The sequence below is a fragment of the Primulina eburnea genome, chromosome 8 (genome assembly GCF_022965805.1).
Source record: "Primulina eburnea isolate SZY01 chromosome 8, ASM2296580v1, whole genome shotgun sequence".
NCBI lineage: Eukaryota > Viridiplantae > Streptophyta > Magnoliopsida > Lamiales > Gesneriaceae > Primulina > Primulina eburnea.
Genome location: NC_133108.1, coordinates 5,873,546 through 5,897,416, shown reverse-complemented (window position 1 = coordinate 5,897,416; position 23,871 = coordinate 5,873,546). Strand labels below are relative to the sequence as shown.

Below are 23,871 nucleotides of genomic sequence, written 5' to 3'. Positions count from 1 at the left end.
CGAGCTTGTTCAGGTCTCGTCTCAGGACGAGGTTTCTCAGGTCTCGTCTGTTGTTCGGGTCTGATCTGAGGACGTGATGATACTGCGTTAGTCCTTCTGCTCCTTCTCCGACCTACCATCTCTACGTCTCAACTTAAGCTTCCCATAGACGGCATCAAGTGATACTCACTAAAAATTTAGGGTTCGGTTCCAACAGATGATACTAGTCTGAATACAGACCTCGAATTTACTTTAGGCCCGTTAGAAGAGAGCCGGGAAGGTGTCCCAGCGTAGCACCTCCGATGCTCAAGTTAGATATTGCAAATAGAGTGATAAAGCAACTGAAGGTGCTGCTACCCATCAATATCATGAATACATCAATTAGACACTAAAACGTGATATTTATAGGAGAGTACATGGGTCTGTGATGAGCCTTCTACCTTGACTACAGATAGACCAGAGGTCCAAAATCTTGTTTGGGCCTGTTCTTGATGGGCTTATCTATTGGATTTCACTATATATATCATTCATGGTCCCTGAAAATGATTTTTTTTTTTTTTCCAATTCTAGCATGTTCTAATAACGATTAAATGAATTTTTTTTTCCTAAAACAAAACTAGAGTAAAAGTGAAACGTTATATCATAATATCAATACAATTACACTTTATATAAAAACAATAATATGTTTAAAAGTAAACAATTATTTTTACATTTTTTGTTTTTTCATATAAAGTAGTATTTTAATTAAATGTTGATGTATATGCAAGGGATTGGTAAATAATTAGGAGAAATAAAGAAACACGAACCAAACGGCAACTACCCAGACGGTTGGTCTGAACGAGGCAGGACAGAGATATCTGAACCAAAGTACATTATCAATTCTTGAAGCAAACGGCGACATCTCGTCGGCTTACTGATTCCATTGTTTTAGATCTCTGCTTTACTTCTCCATTTCATCACCGATTCTTTCTTATATATTCCCTTTTTCTGTACAAGTTATTATATTATACAGTGTGCGAGTATTCCGTGCTCTACACTTCAGTGTTGCGCAGTTCAATTGATGACGATTGTCGTGTAGATTGGATCCATCGATTGATTGGGTTTTGGATTTTTTCTGGGTTTCGTGCAGAAATGGTTGTGGATTCCGGACCTCTGACTCCTGGACAGGTTCGGTTCTGAAGTGCATAATTATTTTCACGGTTTATTGTCTTCTCGGGTATTACGTTCGATTAAGTGTTCTTGCATCGGTGGTGTGGGGACTGTGACTTTAGTTACGCAACGTTTTGTTGATGTTTATCTGATTTGTTAATGCAAGTCCTGTGTTGATCTTAAGCTAAGCTGAAATTATCGAGCGCTTTTGTTTTGAATTTCTACTACCTGAGTCGTAAAGCTGTTACGTGCGTGAATGAGAGTTTTCTTTTATTCATATTATGACAATAGTATGGACGGTTGCTTTGATTTGAGCTTATTTGAATTGCTTCCTTTACTTTATCGCTGCTGGACTAATTGGACAGTAATTTGGTTGCCAAATCGTATCTCGTTTTTAGTTATCTGATTGTCCAATTTCATTCTTCTAGATTATGTCATCGTGTTATATAAAAGATTCGATTTTTTCCTGCTTTTATGCCATGTCCATTCTTAATATGTGGTAAATTCACCAATGTTGTTGACGGGAGATATGCTGACTTGATCGATGTTGAACATATCATTGGCTAAGAAGATTAAACAAATTAGATCTAGTGGAAATGGCATCATTACTTATGGTGGAAACACTATCGGAAAGTAATAAACTTGATTGGTCGTGGATTCAATCTTATGGGGTGAAAGAGTTATGGCCATTAAACTTGTTAAACTTTGACTTTAATGATATATAAATTGATCGGTTTACTTGTTCTTGCTAGTTGATGCTGAATATTATGTGTTACTATTTCTTTAAGCTAAACTGCATACGCATTGAACCTGTCCTGGTTGTGTCCCAGGTGTCATTTTTTCTTGGAGTTGTTCCAATCATTATCGGGTGGATTTACGCGGAGTGGTTAGAGTATACAAAGTTATCAACCCCTTCAAAAGTGTAAGCAAGTTTTCCGCTTTTCGAGATATTTAAAATTTAAATATTATAAGATGGAAAAATTGGAACATTAAGGTTATACTTACCAAAAGCTCTTATGTTTTACAAAAATTACAAGAGGGGAACAAAATTCAGTATCTTGTTCTCAATATCTACTTATGATATGATTGCTTTTCTGAAACAGTCATTCAGATAGTAACCTGGTTGGATTGGAAAGTGAAGCAATCAAAGATGATGATCGTGCTGTGCTGTTGGAAGGCGGTCTCACAAAATCAGCATCCACTAAGTCGTCCGGTTCATCCATTAAATCAAACTTAATCAGGTCTGTCCTTGTTGGACTGGACCTATGTTAGTGGTGTCTTTGATTGGGTTTTATCCATCAAATTAATGAAAGCTCTTCTTTATCCAGATTTTTTACAATGGATAGCTCATTTTTAGTTGAAAATCGACTGCTTCTGAGGGCAATGTGAGTTGTTTGTAACTATTGGTTTACTTGTATTTATTTCTTTCATTTACCCTTATGTTTTAATATTATGCAGGGCTGAATTAGGTGGAATTTTGTTCTATTTCTACATATGTGATCGCACAAGCATTTTTGCGGATTCAACGAAGGTGCTTTTTTCTTCGATTGTTTGGGCTCTCAGAATTCAAGTTGCTTTGATGAGTCGATACTGTAAATTATATTTTTAAGCCTATAGGTACCAAAAAGACAACTAGTAATATATCTTATATTTGACAATCAGCATTTGATATGTCATTATTTGCAGTGAAGCATGATATGAAAAGCTGTATCCTTCTTGCTTTTAGTTGCAAGTAAATTTAAAAAAGTTACAAATTTACACATACGTGTTGGCACTAGGGGTTTAAAAAAACTTATAATTTTAGAACTTAAATGCTCGAGTATGTAATTTATTATTAAATTTAGGGTACATGGTGGTTCAATCAATATTCTTAGAAAATTGGAAAATTGATTTCTTGAGCTTGAGTACTCAACCCTGAGATATCAAACCTTGAGCTTGACTTGAAAGAGTACTTGAGCTGCTCGAACTTGACTCATTTGATCAAAACCAAGCTCAAGCCAATAGTTGATCCAGATGCTCGTGAGCAGGTCAGCTCAGTTACAGCCCTAGTTGGTGCTCCTTTACCTTTTATATGTTAACTATAAAATACACTGTATGATCATGGAAAGGCGTTTATTGAAGTCCTCAAGCTTTTATTTTTGCTGCTGCATTTCATTGTACTGCTCAATATCATTTAGAGCCCATTTGTTTTGATTTATTTTGTTCAATTAATAAACCATTTTGACGTATGACATCTGTGGTCATATACATATCACCTCACAAAGTTCAATAATCGCTGCTATTTTTTCAAATTTCATCATTAAGTCCATAATTAGCCCTAACAGATTGTAGAGGTCTGAAATTTAAACTGGGCATGTGTCTCTTTTATTCACCCATTATGTTTATATTTCCCTTCTAAAGATTTTTTTGATCGGTACATCACTGCCTGATTTGTTCTTTTTGTTGTTGGACAGAGCTACAGTCGCGATCTATTCCTCTTTCTGTATGTTCTTCTTATTATAGCTTCAACAATGACTTCTCTCAAGAAACATCATGACAAGTCTGCATTTTCTGGGAAATCAGTACTTTATCTTAATCGCCATCAGACTGAAGAGTGGAAAGGATGGATGCAGGCAAGCAGTTTATTGACCATTTTCTATCTGATGTTCTTTCCAGGGGTTGAAAACTCAGATTCTTTATATTATTAGTCTCTTATTTTCCTATCTTTCATCAGAAGACACTGAATGTCTTATCTGCATATTGATATAGATGTGTCACACTCTCTTCTTGTCTGTGTAGTTTCTGACTCGTTTGCTTCTTCTCATGTCTCCTATAGGTCCTGTTTTTGATGTATCATTACTTTGCTGCAACGGAGATCTACAATGCTATCCGTATCTTTATTGCGGCATATGTATGGATGACTGGTTTTGGAAACTTCTCCTATTACTATATCAGAAAAGATTTTAGTCTTGCTCGATTTGCTCAGGTGACGTTATAGTTTATGTTATCTTCATCTTTCTTCTTGTTATTTCTTAATCCTGAAGCATGTCGGGACTTCTCTTTTCAGAGGTTTTATATTTTGATGTGTATTTGAGTTGGATTTTGTTCTCTATGCAGATGATGTGGAGGCTAAACTTTTTTGTGGCATTTTGTTGTATAGTTCTTAACAACGACTATTCACTTTATTATATCTGCCCAATGCATACCCTCTTTACTCTTATGGTGTATGGAGCCCTTGGTATCGGTCACAACTATAATGAGATAAGATTGGTGATGGCTCTGAAATTATTTATGTGTTTCGTTGTGGTTTTCTTGGTATGGGAAATTCCAGGGGTTTTTGACCTTTTGTGGAGTCCCTTCACGTTCTTGTTAGGTGCGCGGACATCCATGACTTTATCATACTGAATTTGTTTATTTCTATCTAAATAGCTGATTTCTTTATAATCTCGGTGGCAGGATATAATGACCCTGCAAAACCGGATCTTCCAAAACTTCATGAGTGGCATTTCAGATCTGGCCTTGATCGTTATATATGGATAGTTGGAATGATCTATGCATACCTTCACCCAAATGTAATGCATAGGTATTGAGTTTTGCAGTGTCATCTCTTCTCGTGACCTTTAAGTTTCAAATGATCTCTCTTACAGGTTGAAAAGTGGATGGAGAAACTGGAGGAGACAGAGACAAAACGGAGATTCACAATCAAGGCATTTATTGTTACAGCTGCCTTGATTGTAAGCATTTGATTTGTTCAGATTTTGTATTTATTTTTCACTGGATTGTTATTTGATTTTTTTGTATCATCTGCTTTTAGGTTGGCTATTTATGGTTTGAATGCATCTACAAGTTGGACAAAATTTCGTACAATAGGCTCCATCCTTACACATCATGGATACCCATAACGTGTGTACCGGTTTCATTTTTCATATAAATGTATTGTTTTTTTTATATGAATTTATCATAATACTAGTGTTGCAGTTTATTTCTATTGCGAATGAGATTATCCTTGATACTGAAAAAGAAACTATATATCTCAAGTAATAGCACTTTTGCATGTGGCAAGTGCTGACCTGTGACGGTTTTCTTCTAAGGTCTCTTCTTTTTCGCTTCTTGTTTCCAGCGTCTACATTTGTTTGCGGAATTTCAGTCAGCAGCTTCGGAATTTTTCTTTGACCCTCTTTGCGTAAGTTTTTATTTATTTTTCCATTTTTAAATCTCATAATCAAACCCTTCACAACGTCATTTGGGGCTATATAATTTCCTTTTGTATTATAAACATTATTTTTGTTGCCAGGTGGCTCGGCAAAGTAACATTGGAAACTTACATATCTCAGTTCCACATATGGCTGAGGTGCGTGGGACAAATTCTTTCCTTGTCAATGTTTCTTGGTCAATTTTTAAAGAAATGTGTCGTTTGATCTTTCATCAAAGTGAATTAGCGAATCACTTTTTGTTTATATTGTGTAACTTTTAGTCTGTGTGATCCTTTCCTCCTACACGAAAGTGCCATTAAATCTTAATAACTCTGAATTATGAGGTTCACTGGTTTCCTATTAACACGCTTGCAGATCAAATGTGCCTAATGGACAGCCCAAATGGCTGCTCTGTTTTATTCCAGATTATCCATTACTTAACTTCATGCTTACAACTGCTATATACATCTTGGTGAGTGAATCGTTCTTGGCTGGATTTCGATTTTTGAAGTAATGTTGTGGTTAAATATTTCTCGCCTTTTAAATTTCAACATCGATTTGTTTGCTGCTGCAGATATCATATCGGATTTTTGAACTGACCAACACACTAAAGTCAGTCTTCGTACCCACAAGAGACAATCAGAGACTGTTTCACAATTTTATTGCCGGAGCGATCATATCCGTGTGTTTATATTGCGCATCCGTCATTCTTCTTCTCATCCCTCTTCGATGAGTGAGTTCTCTTTCCATTCTCTGGTAAATTATAGCAAACTGTTTATAACCAACTACAAAGTTCAGATTAGTTATTCTCCAGTGACCCTTCTACATTTGTCAATCGATGAACAATTGGATTAATTTTTTTTTTTTTTAAATTTAACACGCGTTTTACTCTCCTTCTCCATGCATAGGCCTCTGGATAGAAAATTTATTTGAGGACGTCAAAATGTAACATTCTTGGACAGAAAAAGATTCGTCTCGTCGAGATCAACGTTTCCGCCAATCTTGTGGGAATTTATGATCCAGTTTTGGTTTGCTACTTCAAGGAGAGGGGTGAAAAAGGGCAACAATTGTAAAGAATCTGTATTCCCACTGTTATATTCATTTATTTCTTTCCCCTCTCATTTATGAAGGTTCAAACCGTAGACCCGAATAGTTCGTGATTGAGGTTTGTGTAACGACAACGATGAATTTTATATTCTTAATTCATTGCAAATTAATTTTTTTTTTAATTTCTTCTGACTCAATCATATAACTTCTAATTAATTGGAAAATGAAATAAGATATCCTGTTGAATAATAGAGACCAATAATTAAGCGTCGCATGCTGCTCTGGGGCCGACAAATCGAATGCTCTCTCTTTCGCAATTTTTAATGTTTGGATGCAAAAATTGCTTTTTAAAAAGCTAATAAGCCATTATTTTTGGACTTATGTTTCTCTAATGCAAAAACTTGTTAGAGACGGTCTCACGGATCGTATTTTGTGAAACAGATCTTTTATTGGGTCATCAATGAAAAATTATTATTTTTTATGCTAAGAATATTAATTTTTATTGTGAATATCAGTAAGATTGACATGTCTCAAAGATAAAGATTTATCCTCTATAAATGGAAAAAGTTTTTCTATCCGAATCGTTCTTCGTTTTCCTATCTATTGTTAATAAAATCAGACCCGACAAATCACAAAAGCCTAGCAAATATCACATCTTGAAACGAGAAAGCCAAAGATTTCACAGTCCAGCTTGATGAGGTCTCAAATTCGATATTCTAATTTGTAATTTATAATTCTCAAATGTATTCGATTGTTTAAATAAATTTATGTTTGGTGAATTTCAAATTCATCAGCATGTAGATGTAAGGATAATTGTAATGAATTTGAAATGTATCAATATAAGTGTCGTTTTAAATTTGTTATCCAAATTCTTCTTTAAATCATTATATCCAAGTGCAATCTTAGATTTTTCCGGTAGAGGGTTGGAATCGATTTTTACCTAATTTTTTATGTCAGTGGTTTTGTCCTAATGGATTTTAAACTAATAATTAATAAATAATGTAAGATCAATTTCTCCAAATTAAAATTTCAAATTGTTAAGATTGAAACTTGGACCTAACTCAATCCCAAAAGCTAGCTCAAGGGGGGAGGATTGTCCAATCCAATATATGCAACTCCCAGATTATTTATCCTACCGATGTGAGACAATTAACACACCCCTCTCACGCCCAGGAATGAACATCTGGAGCGTGAAGTTTACAAATAACCCAATTATGGGCAGAACAGGTGGCCTAATTATAGGCAGTCCAACACATAACGATGAAACCCGGGCTCTGATACCATGTTAAGATGGGAACTTGGACCTAACTCAACCCTAAAAGCTAGCTCAAGGGGGGAGGATTGCCCAAAATCATATATGCCACTCAAAGGTTATTTATCCAACCGATGTGGGACAATTAACACACCCCTCTCACGCCCAGGAATGAACATCTGGAGCGTGGAGTTTACAAATGACCCAATTATGGGCAGAACGGGTGGCCTAATTATAGGCAGTCCAACACATAACGGTGAAACCCGGGCTCTGATACCATGTTAAGATTGGAACTTGGACCTAACTCAACCCTAAAAGCTAGCTCAAGGGGGGAGGATTATCCAAGCCAATATATGCAACTCCCAGGTTATTTATCCTATCGATGTGAGATAATTAACACAAATCAAAACGCTGCTGAGTGGATTTGACCTCTGAATTGACACAACTTTCAAGGACCAATTTATCCGATCTCGTCAGGCCTCAGGTACCAGTCTCCCTCGATGCCATATTTCTTGATTTAAAATAAATTGGGCACACATACCAAATAGAGATTGCAGGAAAAATAATTTTCTTACTTTTGCCTATTTTGTATTTCAATTCTGTTTTAAATATTTAAATTTGGATTTTAAATGGAGTTGTTTATCGATCGTTTATGTTTTCCTAAATTCACTTGATGTCAGCGTATCAACACAGATATCGTACAAAAAAATTCAATATCACGTCAGTATTTTACGACGTCACGTTAAAATCTTGGTTAAAAAGAACCAAAATTAATTTAATGTGAGTATTTGTACTCATTAATGCCGAAGTTATACTCTCATCGCAAATATGATGTTCCTCGCGGGAGCTTCCAGTGCATCAAGTTCGAGTGTTTCCCCGATTTTAGAAATCCCTTTTGAACAAAATGAAGGGGGGGGAGGAGGGAGCACCGAGCCAGCCATTGCTCGATCCAATAACACATATACATTTCTCCAAGATTGAAGTTTTAGGAGTCATAAAATCTTAGTGTTTTGATCTGTCGTTCAATCTACGTACGTTCCACTCAGTAAATATGACTTAACCGATTCTTTGTCCGCTTCTCTTTTATTGACAGGCTCGATAGGCTAAGTAGGTACTCCATTGTCTAGCACTTCTCTTATTAGGCTAGCTAGTAAGTAACGTAAACTTGGTTTGTATGACTTTCAAGTGGCCGATTTAATTTATATATTTTACTGAAATGGTATAAGAAAATAAACAAGAATGAAAGTTTTTCAAATATCTAGCTCCTGTAGATTTCATTTTATATCAACCGATGGCTAGTAGACTTATAAGGTAATGTTTGGTTGCCTTGATAAGATTTGATTAATAAAATAATTCTATAACATCAAATATTGAGATCAAATTATTAACTATGCATTTCACATCAATCAAATGTATTTGCCAAATCTTGTTTGGCTTTATGCATCTGTTGAAAGAAGCTGCATCATAAATTCGTAAAAGTCGCAGGGAAAACAATAATTTGATCCCTACGTATTTATTTATTGTCAACTAAATGTCCTTGTCTTAAATCCCAAAAATCTAACACGGCTAGAACGTCGTAAATACCTGAAAGTGACGATTGAGCCAATTGTGGAATTGGAATTTATTACCAAGCACCAAGAAAGGGTAATGTACAGTGAATTGCAATCAGTGGATCTTCACACAAATCAACAATCAGGGATCATGGACTTAAGTAGAAAACGTCGGGGGACAGTTACTCTTTTCTATGGATCCAAGAATCTTCATGTCTATCCCAGCGAGTTTAGGATATCGAATTTAAGATCTTGATTCCGACAACTAGTACCATTTAGATTTGTAGAGCATGTTTACGTAACGATGAATCAGTATGTATAGATAACATAATAAATTACGACACCGACTATTTGAAGCATTTGAGCAATACTTTGCCCAAAGACTATATTCAATATTAAAATCTAATTAATATTTGAGCACAATGCCCCGAAGGATGGTGGGAGTGATGTTTGGTCCTCAACACTCTTCACTTGTTTGCTTAATTATTTCAAACTTTAACTGTGCCATACAGTTGATGTAGCATGAGGGTGGTCGGATCTTTTAATGCAATGATTGATTGAGACATCTTGCGAGCAAGAAAGAACCAGCGAGGCCGGTCCCTAATCAACTAAAAACAACACTTTTCGTATAAAATGTATTTCGAGAGGAAAAAAAATCCGGGCTGACATTATAAATATACGAAATATGGGCCAGCTGATATTTGTCATTTCTTGTTATATCCAACAATTCTGTATCTTTCTTCATCTTTCTTATGTTTGCCATGGGAATTACAGATCAGGAGCTCCGACCAGAAAAGAATGGTGAGATATACTCTTGGGCTAGCATTATTACACGTCTACACGCACATATTTGATGTGGCTTTAACCTGGTCTTGAAACAGCAGTTGGTCACCTGTTGTACTAATTGGTTGATCACGATTCGCACGATTATTATTGATGCAGTGACTGCATAGTATCGTGATTCTAGTTAAAACAAGTGCTTCTTGAATCTGCTAGTCCCTTTTCTTGTTTACGGAAGATTTGATTTTCTTCGACAGGTTTGAAATCTGAAGCGGAAAATCCACCAGAAAGTGCAGAAAACAATAAGAAAATTTCCTTGCCCTGGCTTGAAAAATATCAGTGGTGGATTTATATGGTGGTGTACTCGTTCTTCGTCTTGGCCGGACAATCGGTTGGCACTCTCTTGGGCGGAGTATACTTCGACAAGGGAGGAAAAAGTAAATGGATGGCAACATTTGTACAAGTTGCAGGATTCCCAGTTCTCTTCCCCTTCCAATGGTTTGCAAAAGACAAGAAAATCGACTCCGAATTAGCCATCACAAGGAAGCCTTCATATCCCCTGATTCTTTCTTTAGTTTATTTGTGTCTAGGCATATTTGTAGCAGCAGATTGCATGTTATACTCAATTGGTCTCCAAAATTTACCAATAACAACATATACTTTGATCTGTGCAAGCCAGTTAGGATTCAATGCCCTCTTCTCCTATTTTCTGAATAAACAAAAGTTCACCCCGTACATAGTGAATTCACTAGTGCTCCTAACCATATCCTCTGTACTTCTGGTATTCCAAACAGACTCTGGAGATTCAAGCAAATACTCGAGAAACAAATTCGTGATTGGCTTCTTATGCACGCTTGGGGCATCGGCCGGATACGGGTTCGTGCTACCTTTGACTCAGCTCGCCTTCCAGAAGATCATCAAGAAAGAAACCCTTCGAGCGGTTCTCGATATGACGATTTACCAATGTGTAGTTGCAACGTTCGTGATAGTAATTGGGCTATTTGCTAGCGGGGACTGGAAGACGCTGAACAAAGAAATGAACGAATACAAGTTGGGGAAAGTTTCTTACATTATGAACTTGTTTTGGACTGCAGTTGCTTGGCAGGCGTTTGGTGTGGGTTGTATAGGACTGATATTCAAGATTTCATCATTGTTTTCAAACGTGATTAGTATCTTCGGACTGCCGTTGGCTCCAATAATGTCTGTAATCTTTCTACAAGATAAGCTCACTGGGTTAAAGGCCATATCGATGATATTGGCATTATGGGGTTTTGTTTCTTACATGTATCAACATTATCTTGATGATTTAGAGATGAAACAGAGACATGAAACTTCTGATGTTGAAGAAGTTTCTGTTACTGAAAGAGCTTAATAGTTACAGGGATTTACAGTTTCTCGAAAGATTATGTACAACTACAGAATAATAAACTCATGTTTGAACCACTCGGCAGGGTCTAATTCATCATTTGTGCGTCGTACATGCTTCTACAGCCGAAACAATACAATTTGCAACTCAATATTGCTAATTTTCGCGCAGGTCGAATTAGTATTAAACAAAAATTCGGAGTCGTGAGTCAATTTTGTAACACAAATATTCTATTTGGTCACTTATGAAAAATATTATTTTTTATCGTAGATATAATCATGATTGATTCGATTAACGATAAATATCTGGTACACTGTCTCACATTAGAACAGATATTAGAGTTCAACGGCGCACGTCGCCCGGTTGTAATACAAAAAAAAGGTCCATCCACCATGTGCTATTAGTCCTCCGCCATTATTTGACGGATCCCAAGAATCGGCGGCTACATACACTTCATGCAACAATATTATTCTTATCACAAGAATCGCATGGTCTACCCAACCAATCATGCATTCCTTATACAAATCTAGCCGTCAAGTGCACGTAAGTTAACGTTTGTGACAACACGAAATATTATAACAGTGTCATTTGCAAACATGGCGTTTTTGTATAATTGATTATTATTAGATTTGTCCTTACAAATTAGAATTGCTTTATAAAAAAGAACAATTCTTCAAGCAATTCCATTGCTAAGAGATAACACGATTACAATAACAAAAAAACAAAACATTATTGCCATGACCAGTGAGTTGTTATTTAAAAACTCCAAAAGAAGGCGTGTAAGTAAGAATATATACTCACATAAGTATGTCTCTTGTGAGACAGTCTCATAAATCTTTATCTGTGAGAAGGATCAACCCTACGGATATTCACTATAAAAAGTAACACTCTTAGTATAAAAAATAATATTTTTTCATGGATGACCCAAATAAGAGATCTGTATCACAAAATACGACCTGTGAGACCTGTTTCACACAAGTTTTTGTCTACTCACATACGTCAAAAAGCTTTGATCATTTGATCCATTTATTCGATTTCACGATCTTTTCAATTAGAGTAGGTATCTTGTGAGACGGTATCACGAATCTTTATCTGTGAGACGGGTCAATACTACCGATATTAAAAATAAAAAGTAATACTCTTAGTATAAAAAATAATATTTTTTCATGGATGACTCAAATAAAAGACCCGTCTCATAAAATACGACCCAGTGAGACAGTTTCACATAATTTTTTGGCTTTCAAGGATCCATCTAAATTAAGCACAAATATGTTTTTATATTGTCCAATACGATGTAGTAATCTCTCTCGTACCCATTGGATCAACCCGAGAGGAAATACCCTCGATTCTAGCTCGAGCAGGTCCGACTAACCCATTTGGTCACTATACTTATGCTAATTTTATTATTACTTTCTTTTATGTCATGGAATTTAGCTTTCATAAACATGAAAAAGAAAAAAAAAGAAGAGTCAAATTATAAGAATGGATAGAATAATCGGTCATTCTCCTGATAGAGACATCTTACCCACTTGTCTGTCCCGATGACGATAATGTTGTTGAAAATTTATAGAGTTTTCGAACTATTCCGATTATAAATTTTTTTTTTTATCAGAGCTAAACATAGCAGAAGCGATTACGTAATTTCATAAATTATAATTGAACATATGAATAAAAATTAATGATGAATTTAAATAAAATTTATTTTTAGAAAAATTAACCTCTTGTAGTTTTTTTTTTTTTTTTTTTTTTGTGAATTCGAGATCTATAGAAACCACATCTTCCAGTACAATTCTTTCTATCGATACAGTAGTGTGTGAGCACTCAAAAATATACAAACTTAGAAATCAATTTTTTTTTAAATTCTCTTAGAGAATATATTATGCTCGATTTTCATCAAATGAAAATATTTTCTCAAGTGTTGAAAAATAATTTAAAATGCGTGTATTGAATATTTGAATGTTGAAAATAGGAGTTGTAAATATTGAAAATTAGTGTGTGATGATGAATTTTATTTTTGGATTATGTGTAAAGAAACTCTATAAATAGATATCTCATTTGTGAAGAAAATCACAATTGAGTAGAGAGAAAAATATTATAAAGTGTGTAGTTTGGTAAATTTTGAGAGTTTGAGATTTTTACTTTTTACCATAAATTTTTACTTTTTCACAACACGTTATTAGCACGAAGCTCTAAAAGTCCTACATACTTTTCCAAGCTCCGAACAGAAGAAAAAGCTAACAAAAGTAATAATTTTTATTTTACTGTTATTTATTTATTGTGTATATATATTTAATATATAATATAATGTTATTATTAATAATAAAAATAAATTTTTCAAAAACTTGTTATAAATCCTGGGAGGATGTTAAGACGACATCCCACACTCCTCGGCAAGAGATACGACAAGTATAAAGCCTATAAGATTTTTAAACAAAATAAATTATGACACTCATTATAATATTATGATATGATATACATAATTATTTAAACATGTCTAAAATTATATACATCATATTATTACCATAAAATTATACAAATACATACATTTATTTTTTGTACATCAACGGTCATAAACGGCAACAAACGGCTAGTTTTTGCCCTATAAATATCATCTCACAAACACATTCAATCACTCCAACTTTCTCTTCTTCTCTAAAAATTATTCTTCATCAAATTTTTCGAAGAAAAAAGAAGATGACTTTCTCAAGGTTATTTTTAATTATTTTGGTTATCATACTCACGAGTCTTGTATTTATCGGAGAATATCCTCCTCGTGTGTTTTCTTTATTTTTACAAATGCTTGTAGTTGTTGTTTATCCATTACTTTGTATTGCAATATTCATTAACTAATAAAATGTATCGTAATTTTTTTTAGTACCACCATGTCAAATTTAACAAAGCTCGAATTTGTTGCGTTCGACATCACGGGAAAGAATTATATGTCATGGACTCTAGATGTAGAAATGCATCTTGAGTCATTGGGTCTAAGCGAGACTATTAAAGAAAATGACATATGTACATCACAAGAAAAGCCAAGAGCCGTGATATTTTTGCGTCGACATCTCGACGAGGGATTAAAATGTGAATATCTGACTGAAAAAAATCTCATGGCTTTGTGGAAAGGATTGAAAGAAAGATTTGAACATATAAGGGAAGTTATACTTCCGACCGCCCGTGATGAATGAAATATGTTAAGATTCCAAGATTTTAAAAAAGTCAGTGATTATAATTCAGCGATGTATCGAATAATCTCGCAGCTAAAATTTTGTGGACATGAGGTCACAGAATCTGAGATGCTTGAAAAAACATTTTCCACGTTTCATGCATCAAATATTACTCTACAGCAACAATATAGAGTACGTGGATTTGCGAGATAGTCTGAGCTCATCGCCTGTCTTCTTGTGGCGAAAAAAAAACAACGAGCTATTAATGAGAAATCATCAGTCCCGACCCACTGGATCAACAGCATTTCCAGAAGTAAATGATGTAAGTAAAAATGAATTTAAACCTCGAAACCAAGATCAAATTCAAAGACAAGATTTTGGTCGAGGTCGAGGTCGTGGACGTGGACGTGGACGTGGAATTGGCCGTGGTCGTGGTCGTGGTCGAGGCAGTGGTTTTGAAAATAATAGAGATAGTTATTTTTATAACTCATCTCAAAAGAGCGTCCCAAACCATCCACTGAAAAGGCATCATGGGAATACAAGTGTTAATGAGAATCACTCAAAAAGATATGAAAGTTCTTGTTACAGATGTGGTACTCCAGGACATTGGTCCAAAGTTTGTCGAGCCCCTGAGCACCTTTGTAAACTTTATAAAGAATCATTAAAGAGGAAAGAAAAGGAGACCAACTTCACTGAACACAGTGACCGTTTGAGTGATTCAACTCATTTTGATGCTAGTGATTTTATGAATGATTTCTCTGGAAATGATCAACATGTTGGTGGGATAGAAATGAACAATTTTGATGCTGCAGATTTTCTCAATGATTTTTCTGAAAATGAACAATATAGTGGTAGAATATAAATGTACAATAATTTGTTTTTCATGTATTCATATAATAATATTTTATTGTACAATTATGATATGTGTTATATTTATATATGTATTGTCAGTAATTTTATTTCATTGCATATTTTTTTGAAGTTCAAATATGGAAAATGATATGAGCAAAGCTGAAGTTTGCATACCCGATAGTGGTACAACGCACACTATTCTCCGAGATAAAAGATATTTCTTGGAACTAAAACCAACAAAAACAACGGTGAATACAATATCAGGTCCTATAAACTTGATTAAAGGATGTGGTAAAGCACAATTTTTGTTACCTAATGGTACAAAATTTTTGATCAATGATGCTTTATATTCACCACAATCGAAAAGAAATTTGTTGAGTTTTAATGATATATATTCTCATGGGTATGATACTCAAACAATGAATGAAGGGAATGAGAAATATATGTGTCTTATCACATATAAATCAGGAAATAAATATGTGATTGAAAAACTAGCAATGCTCCCTACTGGATTGCATTATACACATATAAGTCCCATTGAATCAAACATGGTAGTTGATAATTCTTCGATATTAACCAATTGGCATGATCGATTGGGACATCCTGGTTCAACAATGATTCGGAGAATTATAGAAAATACACATGGTCATCCACTGAAAGACCAGAAGATCTTTCAGAATAATAAGTTTCAATGTAAAGCATGTTCTCTTGGAAAACTTATTATAAGACCATCACCAGTCAAAATCCAAACTGAATCACCAATGTTTCTTGAACGTATTCAGGGTGATATTTGTGGACCAATCCATCCACCATGTGGACCTATTCAGATACTTTATGGTATTGATTGATGCCTCCAGCAGATGGTCACATGTATGTTTATTGTCAACTCGAAATGTTGCATTTGCAAGATTACTTGCTCAAATAATAAAATTGAGGAATCAGTTTCTCGATTATACAATCAAGAAAATTAGACTTGATAATGCTGGTGAATTTACTTCCCAGACTTTCAATGATTATTGTATGTCTATGGGAATCATTGTTGAGCATCCTGTTGCTCATGTACATACACAGAATGGATTGGCTGAATCATTGATTAAACGTCTGCAAATGATTGCTAGACCAATGATTATGAAAACAAAGCTCCCTATTTCTATATGGGGACATGCAATTTTACATGCTGCTTCATTAATTCGCATCAGACCAAGTGCATATCATAAATACTCCCCATTACAGCTTGCATTTGGTAAAGAACCAGACATTTCTCATCTGAGAATTTTTGGATGTATGGTGTATGTGCCTATTGCACCACCACAACGAAAGAAAATGGGACCTCAAAGAAAGGTTGGAATTTATATCGGTTATGATAGTCCATCAATCATTCGATATCTTGAACCTCAGACAGGTGACGTGTTCACAGCACGTTTTGCTGATTGTCATTTTAACGAGGAAATCTTCCCAATGTTAGGGGGAGAACAGAAACATACCGAAAAGGAAATTACATGGTATGTATCATCATTGTTACATCTGGTTCCAAGAACAAAACAATGTGAAAAAAATGTACAACAAATTGTACACTTGCAAAGAATAGCAAATCAAATACCAGATGCATTTGCAGACACAAAAGGGTAACTAAATCTTATATACATGCTGCAAATGCCCCTGCTCGAATTGAAATTCCAAAGAAACAAATGGAAGATACTCATGATGTCATTAAACGCCTGAAGCGTGGAAGGCCAATCGGTTCCAAGGATAAAAATCCTCGAAAAAGAAAATTCATAGAGAAACACGATGATCACAAAATAAAGAATGATGTTTTTGAAGAAACACATGATGATCACAAAATAGAGAATGGTGTTCCTGAAGAAACACATGATGATGAAAATGTTCTGTCAGAACCACAAACTGACGAGAATCATGAAATCTCTATCAATTACATTAATACTGGAAAAATATGGAACCGAAAAGATATAGATGAAATTGATGATATATTTTCTTATAATGTGGCAATCGACATCATAAATGATAACGAAGATCATGAACCAAAATCTTTTGGTGAATGTAAAAATCGGCAGGATTGGATAAAATGGAAAGATGCCATCCAGGTTGAATTAGATTCGCTAAATAAACGTAATGTTTTTGGACCTATAGTCCTTACACCTGAAGGTGTAAAACCTGTTGGATACAAATGGGTTTTTATTCGAAAGCGAAATGAGAAAAATGAAATAGTAAGATATAAAGCTCGACTTGTTGCACAAGGTTTTTCTCAAAGGCCTGGAATTTATTATGAAGAAACGTATTCTCCTGTGATGGATGCAATTACGTTTCGGTATTTGATTAGCTTGGCGGTATCTGAAAATTTAGAAATGCGTCTTATGGATGTTGTTACAGCTTACTTATATGGATGGATCACTTGATAGTAATATATATATGAAAATCCCTGAAGGATTTAAGATGCCTGAAGCACAAAGTTCAAAACCCAGGAAATGTTATTCTGTGAAATTACAAAGATCATTATATGGGTTAAAGTAATCGGGTCGAATGTGGTATAATCGACTAAGTGATCACTTGATGAAAAAGGGATATGTAAATAATTCAATATGCCCTTGTGTTTTCATTAAGAAAACAACATCCGGATGCGTAATTATTGCTGTATATGTTGATGATTTAAACATCATTGGAACGAAAAAGGAAATTCAAGAAGTTGTGTCATACTTGAAGGAAGAATTTGAAATGAAGGATCTTGGAAAAACCAAGTATTGTCTGGGTTTACAAATTGAATAAAAAGAATGCAGAATATTTGTTCACCAGAAAAATTATACAGAAAAGATCCTTAAACGTTTTAATATGGATAAAGCAAATCCTTTAAGTACTCCAATGGTTGTTAGATCATTAAACATAGAAAAGGATCTATTCCGTCCATGTGAAGATGATGAAGATATTCTTGGTCCAGAAGTACCATATCTAAGTGCCATTGGTGCCCTTATGTACCTTACAAATTGTACAAGGCCTGATATATCTTTTGCCGTGAATCTGTTGACAAGATTTAGCACATATCCAACAAAGAGACACTGAAACGGAATTAAATATATATTCCGTTATCTACGAGGAACGACAGACTTGGGACTTTTGTATTCAAAAGATGCTAATCCAAGTATAATTGGTTATGCCGATGCTGGATACTTATCTGATCCACACAAGGCACGTTCCCAAACTGGATATGTTTTTACTCGTGGAGGCAATGCAATTTCTTGGCGTTCACAGAAACAAACGCTCGTAACAACTTCATCAAATCATGCCGAGATTATTGCACTACATGAAGCAAGTCGTGAATGTGTGTGGTTAAAATCAATGACCCAACATATTCAAATCTCATGCGGATTATCATTCGACGAGAAGCCTGTGATACTATATGAAGATAATGCTGCATGTGTTGCTCAAATGAAAGAGGGATACATAAAAAGCGATAGAACTGAACATATTCCTCCTAAGTTCTTCGCATTCACCAAGGAGCTTGAGAAGAATAAATGTATTGATGTTCGTCACATTCAATCAAGTGAAAACTCATCAGATCTCTTCACAAAGGCACTTCCTACGTCAATATTCAGAAAGCACATATATAATATTGGGATGCACAATCTACGAAATTTGTGAAGAATTGTTCATGTCAACATCAGAGGGAGTTTACGTGACTGCACTCTTTTTCCCTTACTATGGTTTTTATCCCAATGAGTTTTTCCAAGTAATGTTTTTAACGAGGCAGTACAAAAACACGTAATGAAGACATCATCGTATCATGATCATCTTCACAAGGGGGAGTGTTGAAAAATAATTTAAAATGCGTGTATTGAATATTTGAATGTTGAATGTTGAAAATAAGAGTTGTAAATATTGAAAATTAGTGTGTGATGATGTAGGTGATGATGAATTTTATTTTTGGATTATGTGTAAAGAAACTCTATAAATAGATCTCTCATTTGTGAAGAAAATCACAATTGAGTAGAGAGAAAAATATTATAAAGTGTGTAGTTTGGTAAATTTTGAGAGTTTGAGATTTTTACTTTTTACCATAAATTTTTACTTTTTCACAACATCAAGATGATTTTTTTTCAATTTTTCTTATCCCTTGAATTGCATGTATTGTTCTATATAAATATTTGAGATTCTACCGTAGCAAATTGATTGTTATAGACAACTTTTTTTCTACGTAAGCTGCAATCATTTATAAGGTCAATCGATTGTCTTGATTATTAAAACAATGAAAAAAAAATCCCACGTTTAATTCATTTTTTTAAAAAAATAACAACAATATACAAGTTGATCAATTTTGACTATTTTTTAATAAAAAAACAATTGCCTCTCGTATTTGAAAAACGTGTATATCCATTTATGATATCATCACGATAACTAAATTTATAATTATCTCATAATTCTAATTTAAATATAATTAATAACTCATATTTAATTATATTTATATCTAAGCCTTTGATGACATGGAAACAAATTTCCATTATCTCGTGTGATTTCTAAATTGCATTTCTTATCCGTAATTAATTTGAAAAACGTACTGGGGACCATGGACTCATAATTAGAAGCTTCAATAAATTAGATAAATAATTAAACTCTTTAAATAATTTACCCAGCTTATTATTTCCATAATTATTCCATTAAAAATATGAAATTGCACTCTTCTTCATTATGAAATATTTACTCTACAAAATGAGTAGTTCATTGATATAATTATTACATATGAATTAATCCTCAGTAGACAATTCATAATTGAAGCTAGGAATTTTCCGTTTACCTCTTCAATTACTTCTTATCATCGTTTACCATTAATTCACTAGTGAATGATTCAATTTATAATTTAATGATAAATTAATTGGGTCCACACTCAGTTCTAGAATTAACAAATGAGATAATTATCTTTCTGCTTCTCGCAAGAAGGAATGAATTCTATGTATGTGAATTCATATTCCTAGCCATTAATTTCAAATATAAATCTAAAATGCAAGTATTGAGAATGCATAATTGCAAACTTCAAACAAGCAAATCAAGAATCACATTGAAATGAATATGAGTCTATAACCACACCGGGATTTAGATTTATTCATATATGATCATCTTTATGCTTTAATTTAAATTTCATAGTAACAACGAAATTTATTATGAAATGTCTAATTAAATCAGTTCAAGTCCTACATAATCATATTATATATAAAATGTCCCCATCGAGATGCCTCTACATCGACAGTCCGGATAAGACGGTAATGTTCATGGGCCGCATTGGTGATTCTTTAATTAAAGATCCCATAATTTAATTAATTTCATCACGGACTTAATTTAAAGTTTATTATCCATAATTTTAACCTTCTTGTATATATAACTTTTATATATATACTAAAATCACGGTCACATCTAATAAACTAAGGATTTTTCTATAATATTTAAGACAATAAATTTCGTGTAAATATATTCAATAATAAACGTCACTTTTATTAATAATATAAAAACATAGTCTAATTACAATGCTTTTATTTTAAAAAAAATTACAACGCTTTTAGGACACTGTTCCCAACAAATGTTGGCAACAGTACTCTGACGAGCTTACACAAAAATAAAACAAATTCTTAAAAATGTGTAAACAGAGATCCCTAAGTTTGTCGAACTAGTTATTGTCACAATCATACAAGCCTCAATCCCAAATTAGTTACGTTCTACTTTTGTTGCCAACAATTATCGTTCCAAAGTTCGCTGAATCTCTACTCGTAAAGGGATGATGTTCGTTTCCCTATTTGTGTTTTGTGAAGAAAAAGGGTTGCACTTATCTCCTTGTCAAGAACACGGATTCAAGATGACTTTCCTCGACGGAAGCTAGTGTCATTGTATGAGACATATGTATTACCCTCTAATGAGAAAGCGGCCATGCTTCTTTGATGTAGATTTTCGAGTTTGGTAATGTGATTTATCGAGTTCTCCTACCATAATTACGAGGCGAAGCCCTTGTCCTGGCATAGCATTGAGTTAAAAGCAGCCAGTCCATACGTGTTTAGCGATAGCAGTATCTGATAGACAAAATATTCAATTCAAACGATTGTGTTTTCAATAATGTAATTGTGACAGTTGATCACTTCGGTATCATACTTTAGGAACTTCAAAGTCATTTTTGTTATCTTCGAGCTTGTTTTCGTTTCTTTATGAGCTCAGACAACGCTAACAAAGTTAACATTTCACACTGATGCCACTTGAGTTGCAAGTATAGAGGTTTGAGGATTTATTGTCTCTCTAAATCGATCTACTGAACATAAACAAACACTACTCTAAAAGTTCAATATATTGTTCGATGAAATACACACTACAATTTTCCTGGTGCTGCCTAAACACTCCTCAAAATTGTGATAGAGGCTTAAAACAACATGCAGTAACAGGACATCAGAGAGCAAAATCTGAAGACTTGAAATACCTCCGATGAAGCCATCACATAAGACGACCGACATAATTTGATCGGGGATATTTTGTCTTCAGTTGGGGCCATTGTACGAACAATTGATCAGCCATTCGGAGCTTGTAAAGAAGCAAGCCACTTAAGGATAACCTCCTTACTCTAGCAATGCTTTCAATGTAGAAAATGGATGACCACCTGATCCCAAACACCTGAAACTTAGATTTACATATTCATTACCGATTCTGATTTCCCAATAAAATTAAAAAGCCACCTCATAATGTAGGCATGTTGTTTTTACTGATATAATGAGGTTTTCCTCATTCATAATTTAGTTGCACCTAGTCTAGGCACACGGGATGAGGGGAGGAAATAATGTCCAGTCAAGTTATACAAACCTTGAAAAGGAATGCAATTATACAAAGCGGTATACAAGTTCCAGGCCCATTGCAGATAATCTGACAAATAACATTAAATAGCTCAATCACAAGACTAAAATAGTCAAACTATTGAAGCAAGATCCAAAAAGAAACAGCAATACCACTTGAGGTCTGATACTAAACATTAGCCACAACGCATGAGTTAAAGCGATTAAGGTTGTGCCAATTGAAGTTATGTACGACTGTCCAACCTCCCGACTTCGATAAATTTGCATAAAATGAGAAGTTCCCACCACCTCATCCTTTACCTAATTTAGTAAAAACGATTTCAAAAAGTTTGTGATTGATGAGATCATGAACAATTATAAGCAGACAAAGTACAAATAAGTTTCAAAATTCCTCCATAAATTTGATCCCTTTATTAATCGAATTCTTATATTTCCACAGATAAAGGGATCGTTATGAATCTTTTTCAAGTCTGTATCAAAATCACAGGGTTCCTAAAGAAACAACACGGTTGTAGCACAAAACAGAGTATATTTTATGAAAATTTCGTACTTCAAGTCTGACAATCTAGACCATTCTCAGTGGAAAACAGGTGTTTCAGCATTAAACTCACAAAAAACTCTATAACCCCTTATTACACGAAGCATCATATAGCAGGCTGAAGCCAACATGTTACCTTGTCTAGCAAAGAATTCTCCAGTATGCTAGCCTTTTGAAGGCTCATATTATCAGTGGCGGCAGCGATATAGTATCTTGGCTTAAACCTGTCCATCTGCAGAACAGCTAATAGGTTTATCATCTCCGCGGTGTGACCACCTACATTAGGAACCAGTAAAAACCAGAATCAGCAAATACTAATAACAGCAGCCTCAGAATCGAAATCAGGGATAAAATACTAATCTATTTGAGAATCCTAATCAAGAATTTCAACTTTGGTGCTGCACTTTCATGCCATCGTAGTAATCAATGATTCCACAAAGGAGCAACTGGCACACCTGAACCCAGAACTATCATGGTACTGAGAGGTCTCAAAGGTCTACTCTGTCGGGGTTTTCTGGTCCAGTTTATAACATAAGCAACCCGGATCATAATCAAGGTGGCCAAACCAATTATGAGCGAAATCGCAACATTTACGAATCCCAAGTCAACAAAGACAGAGCTAACTCCATTCATCGCAAAAAATATGCAGTATTCCAATATCCAGCCACTTCCTAACAATATGAATTGAATCAACAATATACTCATTTACAAGTGAAAACACCGATTTTTGCCAAATCAAGAATATATAAAACCAAACATGCAATTGAAGGCAGAGGCAACCCCATAAATTAACAGTCATTTCACATTTTATTGTGGAGCCAAACTCACTAAGAAACCGAATCCGTGGCTGCCCACTCTAAGCAGCAATTTACGCATTACCGTTTGTTAACGTTCCCCGAATCCAAAGTCATAAACTGCATCAAAGCATATAATCAATCAAAAGCCAAAAGGGATAAAAAAAAAAAGGACTCACTGGTCACGGAGAAATCGCCTGTGCGGAAGGAGAAATCAAGGGAGCCACGAACAAGACCGAGCTTCGTTAAACGGTCAATTGCCGGTTCGGTGGTTTGCAGTGTCTGCCCGGTCCGTGAAGGAAGAGCGAATTTAAATTTCAGCACAGTTTATTATTATCCATAGCAATTTGGCGCAGTCAACTCAACTAGCATATGATATAATTCTTATAATAAAAATCTTT

At 34.6% G+C, this 23,871-nt stretch overlaps 3 protein-coding genes across 12 annotated transcripts; 2 read left to right on the top strand and 1 right to left on the bottom strand.

The window, feature by feature from the left end:
* The first annotated feature begins 745 nt into the window (after nucleotides 1–745).
* LOC140838705 (protein REDUCED WALL ACETYLATION 1-like) lies at nucleotides 746–6,527 on the top strand. Of its 4 annotated transcripts, XM_073205204.1 has the most exons (17): nucleotides 746–846; nucleotides 976–1,146; nucleotides 1,959–2,050; nucleotides 2,232–2,369; nucleotides 2,457–2,513; nucleotides 2,587–2,659; nucleotides 3,582–3,740; nucleotides 3,944–4,093; nucleotides 4,225–4,480; nucleotides 4,564–4,679; nucleotides 4,755–4,841; nucleotides 4,922–5,010; nucleotides 5,228–5,290; nucleotides 5,402–5,458; nucleotides 5,676–5,772; nucleotides 5,875–6,033; nucleotides 6,209–6,527. In XM_073205204.1, the coding sequence occupies exons 2-16, from the start codon at nucleotides 1,111–1,113 to the stop codon at nucleotides 6,031–6,033; spliced, it is 1,629 nt and encodes a 542-aa protein (XP_073061305.1). In that variant the 5' UTR covers nucleotides 746–846; nucleotides 976–1,110; the 3' UTR covers nucleotides 6,209–6,527. The 4 variants fall into 4 exon arrangements, with proteins under 4 accessions (XP_073061305.1, XP_073061308.1, XP_073061304.1 ...); XM_073205207.1 differs by having other exon boundaries at nucleotides 762–1,146; nucleotides 6,263–6,527; XM_073205203.1 differs by having other exon boundaries at nucleotides 762–1,146.
* Nucleotides 6,528–9,797: 3,270 nt separating this feature from the next.
* On the top strand, nucleotides 9,798–11,372 carry LOC140838704 (probable purine permease 10). Its single transcript, XM_073205202.1, has 2 exons — nucleotides 9,798–9,950; nucleotides 10,187–11,372. Exons 1-2 carry the CDS (start codon nucleotides 9,902–9,904, stop codon nucleotides 11,299–11,301), a joined length of 1,164 nt encoding a protein of 387 aa, XP_073061303.1. The 5' UTR covers nucleotides 9,798–9,901; the 3' UTR covers nucleotides 11,302–11,372.
* Nucleotides 11,373–20,871: 9,499 nt separating this feature from the next.
* On the bottom strand, nucleotides 20,872–23,816 carry LOC140838702 (uncharacterized). Of its 7 annotated transcripts, none has more exons than XM_073205195.1 (7): nucleotides 23,505–23,816; nucleotides 23,132–23,347; nucleotides 22,813–22,952; nucleotides 22,292–22,438; nucleotides 22,149–22,208; nucleotides 21,772–21,968; nucleotides 20,872–21,373 (listed from the first exon to the last, which is right to left on the bottom strand). In XM_073205195.1, the coding sequence occupies exons 2-6, from the start codon at nucleotides 23,307–23,309 to the stop codon at nucleotides 21,786–21,788; spliced, it is 708 nt and encodes a 235-aa protein (XP_073061296.1). In that variant the 5' UTR covers nucleotides 23,310–23,347; nucleotides 23,505–23,816; the 3' UTR covers nucleotides 20,872–21,373; nucleotides 21,772–21,785. The 7 variants fall into 7 exon arrangements, with proteins under 7 accessions (XP_073061296.1, XP_073061297.1, XP_073061298.1 ...); XM_073205196.1 differs by having other exon boundaries at nucleotides 20,873–21,316; nucleotides 23,505–23,815; XM_073205197.1 differs by lacking the exon at nucleotides 20,872–21,373 and having other exon boundaries at nucleotides 21,630–21,968; nucleotides 23,505–23,590; nucleotides 23,650–23,815.
* Nucleotides 23,817–23,871: the final 55 nt, after the last annotated feature.

What these genes read in the sequence shown, in the direction of transcription:
- LOC140838705 (XM_073205204.1), top strand. Translation starts at nt 1,111, where the DNA reads ATGGTTGTGGATTCCGGACCTCTGACTCCTGGACAG. An exon ending in GACCTCTGACTCCTGGACAG is followed by an intron (nt 1,147 to 1,958) that starts GTTCGGTTCTGA and finishes GTTGTGTCCCAG; the next exon opens with GTGTCATTTTTTCTTGGAGT. An exon ending in CAGTTCCACATATGGCTGAG is followed by an intron (nt 5,459 to 5,675) that starts GTGCGTGGGACA and finishes ACACGCTTGCAG; the next exon opens with ATCAAATGTGCCTAATGGAC.
- LOC140838704 (XM_073205202.1), top strand. Translation starts at nt 9,902, where the DNA reads ATGTTTGCCATGGGAATTACAGATCAGGAGCTCCGACCAGAAAAGAAT. An exon ending in GCTCCGACCAGAAAAGAATG is followed by an intron (nt 9,951 to 10,186) that starts GTGAGATATACT and finishes TTTCTTCGACAG; the next exon opens with GTTTGAAATCTGAAGCGGAA.
- LOC140838702 (XM_073205195.1), bottom strand. Translation starts at nt 23,309, where the DNA reads ATGAATGGAGTTAGCTCTGTCTTTGTTGACTTGGGATTCGTAAATGTT. An exon ending in TTAGTATCAGACCTCAAGTG is followed by an intron (nt 22,209 to 22,291) that starts GTATTGCTGTTT and finishes GTTATTTGTCAG; the next exon opens with ATTATCTGCAATGGGCCTGG. An exon ending in TAATTGCATTCCTTTTCAAG is followed by an intron (nt 21,969 to 22,148) that starts GTTTGTATAACT and finishes TGTAAATCTAAG; the next exon opens with TTTCAGGTGTTTGGGATCAG.